The following is a 14236-nucleotide window of genomic DNA, read 5'->3' as shown; positions in this document are numbered from 1 at the left end:
CCCCCCCCCCAGTCTGCCATGGACAATGCCTATACGGCTGGTAATTGGGTTATGAAGTTTAGTAGGACGGTCCAGCTTGCTAAGCCGAACTGGATGTACTGAACTCTAGAGCCGGGCTGGGCAAAACGAACGAAAGATGTTGGGCATTTTAGTGGGCCGGCAATGCCTTTCTCTCTATTCCGTCTCTATATCACAGAACACACTGAAGCGGTATCCTTTTTTTTTTTTTGAGAGAGAGAGAAAAAAAGTGTAAGTCCCCTGGAAAAAAAAACAGACCAGGAAGAAACTAAGTGATGGACAACAGTGCTAAGTTCCAAAGAAAAGGTGATGGGCAAGTATTCGCCTATGGTGGGCAAGTACGAGGACAAAATAGTAGGAAAGAGATCCCTCCGCGCTCTTCAGTTCATCGTATGGGCGATGCCAAGCACGTCACACATGGCAAATAAGATGAAACTGTCGAGGAACCATAAGCAAACACCAAGCCGACCATAGCCTTGAACGAAGTTTCTATGTTCAGCAGACCGCACCAGAATGCAACCCTCATCGTTTCATATCCTATGCGGTCATAATCTTTGTGCACATCACCAGGATACCTGACGTTTTGGGCCCACACGTGACACCGTCCAGGATCCTAGAACGTCACATAACGATAAAAAAACGAGAAAACAACACTCCAGATCACAAATTATTATGAGCATCAGCCACCGTCTTCTGTTCATACCAGGACTTCCGGCCACAGCCAGTATCCGTTTTCTTATATGATCTAAACATTTAAGCCCCTGTTTACGTAAGTCAACTGCGAAAAAGAAAGAGAAGAAACAAGACCCGTTCAAGCAACCAATCTTTGAGATCTCGCGGAAGCCAGCTAGCCTTGTGTGCTATTTCGCAGAAACCAAACCAAAACCACCGGACGCAGCAACCACCTGGAGATAGGCAGATGGGGGATGCGGGAAGCCTGCAATTACCTGTACTTCGGTTGGCATGCACGGGGAGACTGCTTCCGAGAACCTCCATGGATTCACGCATCCCCCTTATATAACCAACTACCTCCCTCTCCATCACCCATCTACCACAGCCATTGTCAGACCTTCAATCTTCACCGTGATCTCCCAGGACAATTCCAGTTCGGGCTCAGACAAGGGCTCCTCCATGCAGTTCCAGGACTTCCTGCCGTTGATGGCGAGGAAGCTCGGGGTGGAGGGGCTGATTCAGGAGCTCTGCAAAGGGTTCCAGATGCTCATGGAACCCAGGACAGGCAAGATCACCTTCCAGAGCCTGAAGCAGAATGTGGCCAGGCTCAGGCTTGGAGAGCTCCGCGATGATGAGCTCCTGGAGATGGTGAGGGAAGGGGATCTGGACGGGGATGGGGCACTGGATCAGATGGAGTTCTGCATTCTCATGGTCAGACTGAGCCCTGAGCTGATGGAAGAAGAGGCACACAGGATGTTTCAATATTGATGTAATTTGATCCTTGTTACTTAGTAGCTAGTGCAACAGAATATAGTGATCTTTCGTCAATTTGGTCCAACCCCAATGTGATATTGAATTCAGAAACACTAAAGTAGTCTGACAAACTGACTCATATTATGATACTAACAAAAGGTGAAAATTATACAACAAAGTACCATGAGCATTCACTTGTGGTCTCTAGGGCATCTCGAAGCAAAGATATGTGCCTGATGTTTACTTTGTCCCGTTATCAGCGAAGGAAATTATTTATCCTGAACAGTGTGCAAATGTGCAGAACAAAATTTTGTGAATAACCATATTACAAGAGGGTTGTCTCATTCATACTTTACCTCAAGTGCACTGCTCTCCATCCAACCTAGTTGTGTGGTATTTCATGTACTACAGTACTGTTATGAAAGTTCTACTGGAGTACGGCAGAGCTCACCAATCTCCTTCTCCAGAAGCTGCACAAGATTCACTCCAGTTTGCTTGTATATCCAACCATTAGTTGCCACATCCCAGTCAAACCTAGAAGGCCCACTGCATGCATATCCAGGTAGCTTTTTTATATATAAGATATAAGGATAAAGACGGCAGACAATTCAATTAAGAGCTTTTGGGTGTTGTACAAGATATCCAATTGTGGGTCTATTTGATTGGAAATCAAGAATGGATAAATTTCAGAGCCACGTCATAAGATGCATAGCCTACCGGGTAAACCAAACCACATATCACAAATGATCACTGTCTTCTATTAAAAAATATCATGTGTTCCTTCCCAAAAAAAGGCATGTACCCACAGTGACAGGTTCCTGAAACTATATGCCTATCAAACTCAAGGGTCCAATACATAATGAAACGAACAACAACTGAGATACTAAGATGCATTGTATTACCTTACATGTGAAGAAAGCCAGATTTGTCTGTTTGGTGTTTGCTTGTTTACAACATACGTCCCCAAATCCCCAAGCCTCAGTGTCAAAACCTGATTCTAGAATGTCAAGGAAAAGAGAAGGATGCATCAATAATTGAATACATGAAAAAGAAAACACATAATCGCAAGATTCACATGATTCTCCATAACATGCTGCAACTAACCCCATAGTCTATGTCGAAACCATCCATCTGAATGGAGTCACCGTATTCCTAAAACGGCGACATGAAGAATAGTATTGGTCAAAGGTACGGTGACTTAACATCTTCTAAGAGAGTTTTTGCTCAAGTGCTGAGATTTGAAGACCGTATCACTACCTCAAGTTTTTCAAGCAAGTCATGAATCGTCTCATCTGCTAATTTGTGAAACTCATCCTCTTGCATTATCAACCTGTTCAATGTGCACAGTCATATAATCAATAAATACCCCATGCGACAAAAAACTATATGGCGAGTCTCACGTAACCAAACTAGAACAATATATAAAGTAAAAACAGTAAACATACTGAAGATCAGATTTTACTCTAAATTGTTGTGATCAATTTTTCCACATTTCAGTTTGTTGATTCAAGCAACTGTTATCTCTCCTAGCAACCTGTATTATCCTTTATCCATTGACACTATATTGGAAAATTACATTGCGTTTTGAGTACCTAATTTAGGTTACCAATTGACACAGGTGGGGGCCACAAATACAACAAAACATTTTCGTCCCAAGGAAGTCAGAATTCGTAGAGACCACAGATCCAAACAAAAATTGCTATAGCAAACATCCTACGATCTTACAAGTATGATGTATCCAATTTCTCCATCGGACCCATTCGCACTTGAAAGCTTTCCAAACTACCTAGAGTGCATAAATAGATGGAATAATAATAATAACGTGCTGAGGCTGCGAGGTCGAGAAACAAACTTGTAGTGCACCGCAGATGGGCCGGGCGCGTCACCGGCGGCGGACTGTGTCGAGAGGCGCGTTGACGAGATGGTCCTCAAAGAGAACAGAAGAGCCGCTGGAGACCCGCCCGACGGCAGCGGCGGCCGCGAGGGAGCGAGAGGTGGTAGCTACAGGGAGATCGGCGGCCCAGAAGAGCTGCTGAGTGCGGGACCGGAGCCGCCTCCCGGAGGCGAGGCCTAGGAGAACCTTACGCGACGACATGGTTAGCGCCGCCGCCTGTGTGTGCGCCCGCGCAGCAACCTACGGTAGCCAGAGAGGTGGCGCAGCCCTGCTCCGACGGCCACGGACTGGTGTGGAGCGGGCGAGCGGCGATGGCCTCGTCTCGTACTGTGCCCACAAGGCCGCAATCGGGTCACGTGACGAGACGTCCACTGGAACCCTACCTAACATGCGCCTGCTTCTGCTTTCCCTGGGCGCTGGCCCAACGCGTTCAAAGTATGGGCCGTTGGGCTGGTCCGACCGAAGGCGATGACAGCGCAGCCCACTAGTCTCCTTTGCACTAAATGCGTTTACAATTTTATTGTCTCCTCGTGGAAAAACTAAAATTTTACCCATTTTTATATCTTGCGAAGGGATTAACATGTGAAGAGGTGGCTGGTGATGTACTCCGGCTGCTTAGTTATCTGAAGCGAGGTGGCCTGGATCAGCCAACCCGAGCTTCCAGAGCAACACAGAAGTGGACACCGCCACCTGAGGGGCAACTGAAAATCGATACTGATGGTGCTTTTGTCAAGGAAACGCTGAGCGGCGGATGGGGATTTGTTGTCCGGGATCATCAAGGAGAAGTGGTTGCTGCTGGGGCCTGAAGATCAGGAGTGGTGCTGGATGCTTTTACAGCAGAAACAACAGCCTGTGCCAATGCTCTCCAAACGGTGACTGATTTCGGGATCTCGCGGATTCAATTGGAAATGGATTGTTCTGCACTGCGGCAGGCTTTTTGCACATCCCACATGGATTTTGTTGCTTGCGGGATGCTCATCAAGGATGTCCAGGCTCTTCCCCATGACCACTTCATGTGTAGTGATATCCTTCTAGTACCTAGAGAATGTAATTCAGCGGCACATAATCTTGCTAGTCTGAGTTTGGGTTGGGACCCGGGCGAATCCTTTGTTTGGACAAGCCCCCTCCAAGAATTTGTAATGAACCTTGTGTCTCGCGATGTTGTCGAGTCACCGGTTATAATGACAAGGCCCTAGAGCCATGGCTTGGAATAAAAAAAAGTATGTTCTTCCTCGTATTTAATGCGAATGTTATAGCCTGGGAATTCGACAGTCAATAGGCAAGTCGAGACCATGTCCCCAGCGCGATGGTTAGGAGATCCGGAAAATCCAGAGTCCCCTGCTGGCGATTCTGAATATGATCGCACTCCCGACCCTGATCTAGATCACCTCGCCGGTGATCCAAGGTCTGCTACCGCCGGTGACCACGTTGGTCTCGGCGTCCATGCTACGCCACCGACTCCAGTTGGCAGCGGCCACCACATATCGCCGGTTAGCCGATCCGGCGCCGTCGATGTTGGAATTCTCTCCCTCACTGATGTTGGGAATCTCTCCCTCACCAGCAAGTGTTTATCGCAAACACTCGCCTGCTCTCTTTGGTAGATACACGCACACGTACAGAATGGCACAAGCTAGCAGTTTTCTCTTGTTGACGCAAGCCACACAACTCCCGTCGCTTTTCATTCATATATAAACTCAAGTACATGCATAAAATAAACGGCCAGCCAAAATCACTCAGCCGAGACTCACGCTGCATCTCGCAACGTGCAACCGTGGAAACATGCTAGCAGCATGCAAGTGCCCAGTCCCTGGACGCCGTCCTATTCTTCCGCCATGAAAACACTTCGTGGCTTTGACCCAGAATAGAATTCTATGCATGGCTAGTTCCTAATTAATCTCTCGTGCGGCCTAAACATGTTACAACAATTATCACGAGCATGCACTGCCACTTCACATGGCATGGCTTCTCACCAAACGTGTATACTCCTATGTAAACATGCAGAGAACTACACATGGACAATTATTTTCTAAATGCAACTGACAACGTAAACATGCAATGCTCTAATGACAAGATTAATCTCTAACAGTCGACCACAAAATTTTCCCACTAGGGGTAAGCGCCGCTTAGGAACCCTAGGTCGGGACTGATTTGGTGTGCGTGCTTTGCCTCATGCGCGCGACACATCCTTGTTTCTCTTTCTCCGATCTGCAGGCCATGGCCACGATCGGTAGTGGAGCCCCGATTGAACCGGAGACCAATGTTGCTGAATTGCTGCGGAACCTGAACTTGATAGCCGAGGAAAGGGACGTTGCGGCTTTCAGCGATGATGAAGATGCTGGGGAGGACTCGGTGGTGGAATGGGCGCTAGTTAGTAAGATCCTCTCAATGACGACAGTGCACGCGACCACGACCTTCCGTGCGATGAAGCCGGCCTGGGGGGAACCCCTATGGCCTGAAGATCAGAACAATCGGTGAAAAGGAAGAAAATCTTTTTGTTGCTGAATTCAATTTCTAGTAGGACATGGAGCGGGCGCTTGGCGGCTCTCCATGGATGGTGGGGAAACATGCCCTGTTGTTACAACACTATGATGAAAGGCTCAAGCCATTGGAGATCAAGTTCGGTCGTCTGGAGATATGGGTTCGAATTTTGAAAGTGGCCCTTCCCTTCGTGCTCGTGTAGCCATTGAAGTAGCAAACCCCTTGAGGAGGGTGTGCTATTGAAGACGAGGAAGGATGCGGAACCGGAATGGTTTGACATACAATATGAGAAACTTCCTTTCTAGTGTCTCTCTTGAGGCATCATGGGACACTCGGAGCTGGATTGTGGACAGCCAGTTGTTCGTAGCACTGCGGGCAGACTACCTTATGATATCAAACTCAGAGCTCCTAAGGTGAAAAAGAAGAAACCTCAAAGTTTCCCAGCAGCTGCAGCGGAGTCCTATGGAAGTGGATCATCGACAGGCTCTAAGCAGTCGCGGGGGTCGATGTCAAAATCTGAAGACCCACGACCCTCCGATCCGAAGGCTGGTTCGGTGAGGGATGAGGAGGAAGAAGTTATCTCACCTCTGAAAGCATCGGCAACTGGGAGGAAAGATGGCAATGTACGTGCAGCAAATGCGAATCGCCAACTTTTCCAAGCCCAGAAAGAAAATTCTCAGATTGTTCTAAGGAAAAGGAAGGCAAAGGACTCTGATCCTAGTTCTTCGTTGCCACCGGATCTCAACCTTCCGACTGTTGATACGTCGGCATTAGTTCCGCTGGGCTGGTATCTGAGAGAGTTACTCAGCTGGGAAGAAGCACTGAGGAGATTGGTGCACAGGCACCGGAGGAATTACTGAAAAAGCAAAAAAAGGTCAAAGTCTCAAACAATTGTGCAATCAGCGGCGACTGCAGATGGCAGTCCCCGCCGGGCACAATGAAAACCCTAAGTATGAACTGCCGGGGCTTGGGGCGGCCCGAGGCAGTTCAAGAAGAGCATAGCTTGATACAGCTACATCGCCCAGTGGTGGTTTTTCTTTCGGAGACGAGACTGTTTTCTAATAATGTTAAGGTTTTGAGGAGTAATCTGGGATTCCCTAATGGAGTGGGAGTTGGTAGCTTTGGCCGGGGACGGGGTCTCGCCCTTCTTTGGTCGAATGAGGTCTGTGTGAAGCTACAATCGTATGACAAGCTTCATATAGATGTGATGGTGGTTGACCCAACTACGGGTGCGGATCGTTGGCGATTCACTAGTTTCTACGGTGAAGCGAGGCGTGAACACCGACATCGTAGCTGGGAGTTCCTGAAAAACCAGAGTGGTGCTCCTTGGCTCTGTGCTGGGGATTTCAATGAGATTCTGGACGCTCAGGAGCAATTTGGTGGAGTGACGAGGCCGGAGAGGCAGATGAACGGCTTCCATGAGGCTATAAATTTGTGTGGCTTTTCTGATTTGGGTTTCTTGGGTCTACCTTATACATGGGATAATCGCCAGCAAGGAAACCAGAATATTAAAGTGAGATTGGATCGAGCTTTGGCAAATGTGGCTTTCTTGGACATGTACAGAGATACCAAGGTATGTCATGTGCTAACCACCGAGTCTGATCACTGCTGTCTAATCATTGAATGCTATTGTTCTAAGAGAGGCAGGGGCAAAAGGAGACGACGATTCAAATATGAGAATATGTGGCGTCGAGATCCCTCTTATATGCAGTTGGTGAAAGATTCCTGGGGTGATGCTCATTCGGTCCATGATATGAATCACCTACAAGTGAAGCTAGGATGTATGCAAACGTCCTTGAATCAGTGGGAGCAGTCGGTATTTGGTTTTGTCAAAAAAGAACTGAAGGAACTCCGTAGAGAATTGGAGGACGAGCGGAGCCGCGCTCTATACACTGGTCCATCCCGACGTGAGAAGCAGATTATGGCCAGAATCTCCAAACTGATGGCCAGAGAAGAGATAATGGCCAAACAACGTTCGCGGATCACTTGGCTAAAAGAAGGCAACCACAATACCAAGCTGTTTCAGACAAAAGCGAAGGAACGGGCCAAGACCAACCAGATTACCGCTCTGTAGACACCCAATGGTGACCTGGTGTCAGGACAGAAGGAGGCAAAGGAGCTGGAGGTTTTAGCTAGGGATTTTTATAAAGAGCTGTTCATAGCGCAGCCTAATTCAGCACAAGAACATGTGATGGCCCATGTGCCAGTACGAGTGACATCCCTGATGAATGAGGAGCTGGAGCGCCCCTATTCTACACAGGAGGTGGAACGTGCCCTCTTCATGATGGGCGCTAACAAAGCACCCGGGCCTTATGGTTTTACAGCTGGTTTCTACCAGACGCATTGGGGTACAGTCGGTCAATGCAGTTCTGGATTTCTTGAATGGAGGGCAGGCACCGGATGTTTTGAACCGGACGACAATTGTCTTGATTCCCAAAGTAAAACACCCACAAGACCTGAAGAATTTCAGGCCGATATCATTATGCAATGTCACTTACAAGCTATGTTCCATGGTACTTGCTAATGTAACATCCTAATGGGCCAAAGTGGGCCCAATTTAATCCAATCATGGTCCGGTGGTACTGTAGCAGAACATGGGCCGGTTACTGTAGCACCGCGGAAAAACACTGTGCACCCGGGTTGTGTTAGTGGAGCGACTGTAGCTCAGGTGAACTTCGTAATCTGAGCCACCGGTCTTCACCTTTCTTTTATAGCGCAGTGTGACGGGAGGCCACCAATCATGTAGGGTTGGATGCCCCCGATCAGGGCGCGAATTTAGGAGCCCAGTTAGCCATTGGGCCAATTGAATAGAGATCATCTAATTTTCTCCCCCTTAATCCCACCTTATTACTTAAACTCGACTTACTTACTTTATCTTGTTCTCATTCCATTACAGTCAGTGCATAGAGCGTGCCTCATTGTCATGGTTAGTTGTCATTAGATTAAACAGCTACAATGCACATCTCTATTTTGAAACAAATTCTTAATTAGGCCCTTATTATCTAGGAATCATAGGCTTTCCCTTAAACTCATGCTGATCCACGACCCTACGGGGAGCAGACGGCGTAATGACCGCACGTCCATACTGTAGATGATGCGAGTCTCCTCCTGGATTATAGTGGTTGTCGTGTGCTTCCGTCGGGATCCGTGCCCGAGGGCAAATGGCGGCGCCCAAGACACTATAAGACAAATATCGACGCCTACAATACTATTTGGGCTCTGTCATGCCTGGGAGGGCTTAAAGCGCATGTCTTGTTATATCCTAACGGTACTTTCCTACAGGCATGTAGGGTATGGTCCTCGATATTGCGGTTGACTTGAGTGCCTTGCTTTATCTACGTGTGTAGTTATGAAGGAGCAGTGCACAGACGTCGGGCGAGGCAGAGCCAGCCCTCGGACGTCGAGCGAGGCGGAGCCAGCCCTCGGACATCGGGCGAGGAGGAGACAGCCCCCGTGCGTCGGGCGAGGCGAAGACAGCCCTCGAGGGTTGGGCGAGGCGGAGCCAGCCCCCAGGCATCGGGCGAGGCAGAGCCGGCCCTCGACGGTCGGGCGAGGAGGAGTCTCCCCTTAGACGTCGAGCGAGGCGGAGTCTGCCCCCGGACGTCGGGTGAGGCGGAGCCAGCCCCCAGACATCGGACGAGGTGAAACCAGCCCTCAAGGGTCGGGCGAGGTGGAGTCTGCCCCCAGACGTCGGGCGAGGTGGAGCTAGCCCCCGGATGTCGAGCGAGGCGGAGCCAGCCCTCGGGGGTCAGGCGAGGCAGAGTCTCCCCTTAGACGTCGGGCGAGGCGGAGCTAGCCCTCGGGAGTCAGCTTGAGGTGGGGCCCACGGTCTCGGTGGATGAACGAGGAGTGACCTGGCAAGCGGTGTAGCCGTGCTTCTGATCGCGCGGATGAATCAACGTTGACGGTCATTAGCTCCTCTTCGAGTACTCTAATATTAGTCCCCGACAACACTCTTCACAGGAAAAGGACCACAGATGTCTGTGTGAATTATTTCTAAGATTCCTACACTTCATTTGACATTTTTCTTTATTTTCTTAACATACTTTCCTTTTATGCAATCTATGCATTGTTCTAAATCTAAAAATTCTAAGGACGGAAGAATTGATTTCTTAATCAATCGCTCTATTTTCCCCCTCGAAATATGACCTAAACGACAGTGCCATAATTTTGAAGATACATCATGTACTCTCTTTCCGCTATTTGTTGCATTCATAGGCGAGAAAGCATTCTCATTCTCAGTACTTACATCATTCACATTCTCAGAAAGTAATAATAAATAAAGCTTTTCTTGTTGGAAGGCAAGACTAACACATTTATTATTATAAACAATCTAACATTTGCCATTACCAAAATGGCAATCATATCTATCATCATCTAAATGTGACACACTTATTAAGTTTCTTCGCAAAGAGGGTACAAATAGAACATCTGAAAGCTTAAGTAGAAAACCATCAACTAATTCTGGAGAAAGATCTCCAATGGCTTTAACTTGAGCTTCAACTCCATTTACAACTTTAATTCTTCTTTCTCTTTGCAGGGTCCTTCTCGTATGGAATCTATATAATGAATTTGCAACATGAACAATTGCATCTGAATCAATCTGCCAAGTAGATTTTGCATAACTTAAATACAGGGATTCATTTATGAATGTAATGAAATTCTCACCTCTCTTCAGCAAGCTCTTTAGAAAGTCTAGACAATCCCTCTGGTAGTGTCCATGCTTCTTGCACCATTTGCACTGATCCTTCTCAACTTGAGCATTGAAGTTCTTCTGATGGTGCTTAGTCTGAGGGGCTTTCTCTTGAGGTTTGGCATTCTTATTGAAGTTCTTTTTCTTATCCTTGACAAGGTTAGCAGGGTCACCCTGTAAGGACTTCAGCCTTTCCTCTTCTTGAACACACATTGCGATGAGTTTTTCTATGTCCCACTTGTCGGGCTGCATGTTGTAGTTAACAACAAATGTTTCATATTCCTTTGGCAAGGAAGCAAAAACCAAATGAATCAGGAACTCATCCTTGAGTCCCAAATCCATTGGCTTCAGCTTCAAAGTCGTGTTGCTCATCTTCAAAATATGCTCTCTGATACCACCACCGGTGTATTTCTCATTGAACAATTTCTTGATCAATGTACTAGCATAAGCCTTGGAAGAGCCAGTGAACTGACTCTCCACCATCTTAAGGTATTCAGTGGCGGTATCACAGTCTGGGATAGACCCCCTTATAGCATCTAAAATAGTGGACTTGGCCACCATCAAGCACTTGCGGTTTGACATGTCTCACTTCTTGCGCTCGAGATCATACTTCATACGCACTTCTGCATGATCTCGTTGCTAAGCAGTGAAATCAGCATCTGATTTATTTTCTTCCCTCACCGAGTCCACTAGCTCAGTAAGACAAGGGAGGTGAGCGCTAAGTCATTCTCGGACAGCGCAAGTGCAAGCTCATACTTCTCTCGCCATACCCTGTAATTGCCCTCTTCTAGAGGTGGTATATGCAAGATGAATGTCATTGGGTTGAGTCCTAAAAAATATCGTTAGAGATAGTGAGAAAATATATCATTATAATTGCATGCTTTAATTTAACGTTGATCAAAATTAAAACATACAATATTCTTATACACTAATTCTACATCACCGTTGGGCAGAAATAGAATTAATGCATGGAAAACTTATGATTGAACATTATAATATTGTTATTATCAATGTTTGTCAGAAAAATAATAATATTATAATTTACTGATTAAAATTAACTACTCTTCAAATTAAATTCTTCCGTTGGTTCGAATTTAATTAGAATATTATTAACTTTAACATTACAGCGGAAACATGAAAAAAAAATCATTATCTATTTTTCAAAAGCATTAAACTTTTCTCAACTATTCTCTAAAAAATTATTCCGTTGGTTCAAATTTTAACAGAGATATTGAACTAGACAAATATCATCAAAATTGCTTCTGAAAAAAATAAAACTTAAACTCGTAAAAACACTGTTCATGTGGCCCAAACCAGGTGAAATAGTGAATTCTGACCCGGCCTGTTTATGTTCTCGCGCGAGATGTGCTTCCTAGGCCGCAACCTGGGCCTAGGCCGGCAAAGACGGCAGCCGCGTGCGCTCGCCTGGGCCGAAACTTGATCCAGTGAATCTAATCCATTCATCTAGATCCGACGGTCGCACGCGCGGTTCGATCGATATAAAAGTCGACGCCGTGGCGGCCTCGGTGAAACCTTAGCCCATTCTCTACTGCCCTTTATCTCTCTTCGCCTCGCTCCGTTCTCTCCTCAGCACAGCAGCAGCGAGCAGCCGAGCGAAAGCAAGAGCGAAGATGGCACCGTCGCTGGTCCCCTCGAGCGGTCTAGGCGACGGTGCCTTGATCCCCTCTAAAACCCTAGATCTGACCCAGCCACTTCTCCTCCTTCTCTGTCTTAGTCCCACGACAGCACAGAGTGAGACGATGACGGCACCGCCGCCGGCCCTCTCGCCGACGTGCGCGCTCCCTAGCGGGTGAGCACGCCACCGTCGAGCGGCCTGGTCATGGTGCCCTTGGCCCGAGCACCCGCCCGCGCGCCAACGAGGTAGCGACATAGTGTGGCGACGAGGTAGGCCTCTTCCCCTTCCCCTTTTCTTCTCTGATTTGATTTTCCTTTCTTCTCTTCTCGGATCTATCCGATTTAGGGTTGGGGATGGGGTTAGGATCGAAATTAGGGTTTGGTTAGGGTTAGGGTTTCATTCATTATTCTTCTTCCCCGAGTTTGATTCACAGGTTAGTGTTTGGCTTTGCGTGCCGAGACCCCTTTCTCTTCTCTGTTCTTTACCTGATTAGGGTTAGGGTTCGGTGACCCTCTTCTCTTCTTAGATCCAAACAGATCTAATCTGTTTCTTACCCCTGACATAATCTACATCTAGACAGAGGGTTTCGATAGGCTAGATCTATACCCAGTGAGGCGTCTGATACCATTATTGAACCTAAAACATGATCTCTAGGCATAGAACTAGCATGCCTACTTGCACTTAGATTAAACATGAGTCCTAGAACATCTACTAGTGTAGTAACAGTAGATAGAATGAGAGAAAGAGAGGGGTGATGTGTGCAAACCATCGGCTACTTGGAGGAAGATGGGCTCGCCATCACAATGCTTGGTGATAACCCGGTGGCAGTGCAATAGCGGTGTCGTTCGGGGTCGGTGTAGACGCCATAGAGCAGCCCGATGTCATAGTAGTCCTCCGGCGTGATGCAGAGGTGGTGGTGTTATCATAGTCTGTGATAGACCCCTTATAGCATATGAGATTGTGGACTTAGCAACCATCAAACACTTGCGGTTTGATATGTCCCATTTCTTGCGCTCAAGATCATACTTCATGTGCACTTCTACATGATCTCGCTGTCGAGCAGTGAAATCAGCATCAGACTCGTTTTCTTCCCTCACTAGGTCCACTGGCTTAGTAGGACACGAGGAGGTGAGCGCTAAGTCATTCTCGGATAGCGCAAGTGCGAGCTCATACTTCTCTCATCATACTCTGTAATTGCCCCCTTCTAGAGGTGGTATGTGCGAGATAAATGCCATTGGGTTGAGTCCTAAAAAACACTGTCAGAGATAGTGAGAAAATTATGACATTATAATTTCATGCTTTAATTTAATTTTGGTCAAATTAAAACATACAATATTCTTATACACTAATTCTACATCACCGTTAGGCAGAAATAGAATTCATGCATGAAAAACTTATGAATAAACATTATAATATTGTTATTATCAACGTTAGTCAAAAAATAACAATATTATAATTTATTGACTAAAAATAACTACTCTTCAAATTAAATTCTCCTGTTGGTTCAAATTTAATTATAAGATAATAAACTATTACATTACAGCGGAAACATGAAAAATTATTTATCTAGATTTCAGAAGCATTTACTGTACTAATCTACTCTCTGAAAAAAAATTATCCTGTTGGTTCAAATTTTGACATAGATTTAAACTGGACAAAATTCATCGAAATCTGCTGCAAAAATTACCGTGCAATTTGGACCAAAATTCATGGCGTGTTGTGCACTATCGCGGCACAGCTGCAAAAATTGGCCCGCGCCTGTTCGGCTCTCGCGCGCGCTACGCCTTTCTAGGCCACAACCTGGGCCTAGGATGGCAAAGCCGCGCGCCGCGTGCGCCCGCCTAGGCCAAATGTTGGCCTATTCGCTGTTAGCCATTCATTTGCACCGGGCGGTCGAGCGCACGCGTCGGTCGAAAAAACCCCTGGTGCAGTGGCCTCCCCCAAAACCCTATCTCATTTTGACTCTCTCCATCTTCTCTCTCAGCGCAGGGACGACACCGAGTGAGGCGAGGCGATGACGACGCCGTCGCCAGCCCCCTCGCCAGCACGTGCGCTCCCCAGCGGGTGAGCCCGCCACCGTCAAGCGGCCTGA

The 14236-nt window shown here is 47.1% G+C and overlaps 1 protein-coding gene and 1 pseudogene across 1 annotated transcript; one reads left to right on the top strand and one right to left on the bottom strand.

The window, feature by feature from the left end:
• The first annotated feature begins 716 nt into the window (after positions 1-716).
• Positions 717-1479, top strand: LOC136459166 (calcium-binding protein PBP1-like). The gene has a single exon (XM_066459058.1). The coding sequence runs from the start codon at positions 982-984 to the stop codon at positions 1456-1458; it is 477 nt and encodes a 158-aa protein (XP_066315155.1). The 5' UTR covers positions 717-981; the 3' UTR covers positions 1459-1479.
• A 379-nt stretch (positions 1480-1858) lies between these two features.
• On the bottom strand, positions 1859-4972 carry LOC136459165 (frataxin, mitochondrial-like; annotated as a pseudogene).
• Positions 4973-14236: the final 9264 nt, after the last annotated feature.

The sequence above is a fragment of the Miscanthus floridulus genome, chromosome 6 (assembly GCF_019320115.1).
Source record: "Miscanthus floridulus cultivar M001 chromosome 6, ASM1932011v1, whole genome shotgun sequence".
Classification (NCBI taxonomy): Eukaryota; Viridiplantae; Streptophyta; class Magnoliopsida; order Poales; family Poaceae; genus Miscanthus; species Miscanthus floridulus.
This window is presented reverse-complemented; position numbering and strand designations above follow the sequence as displayed.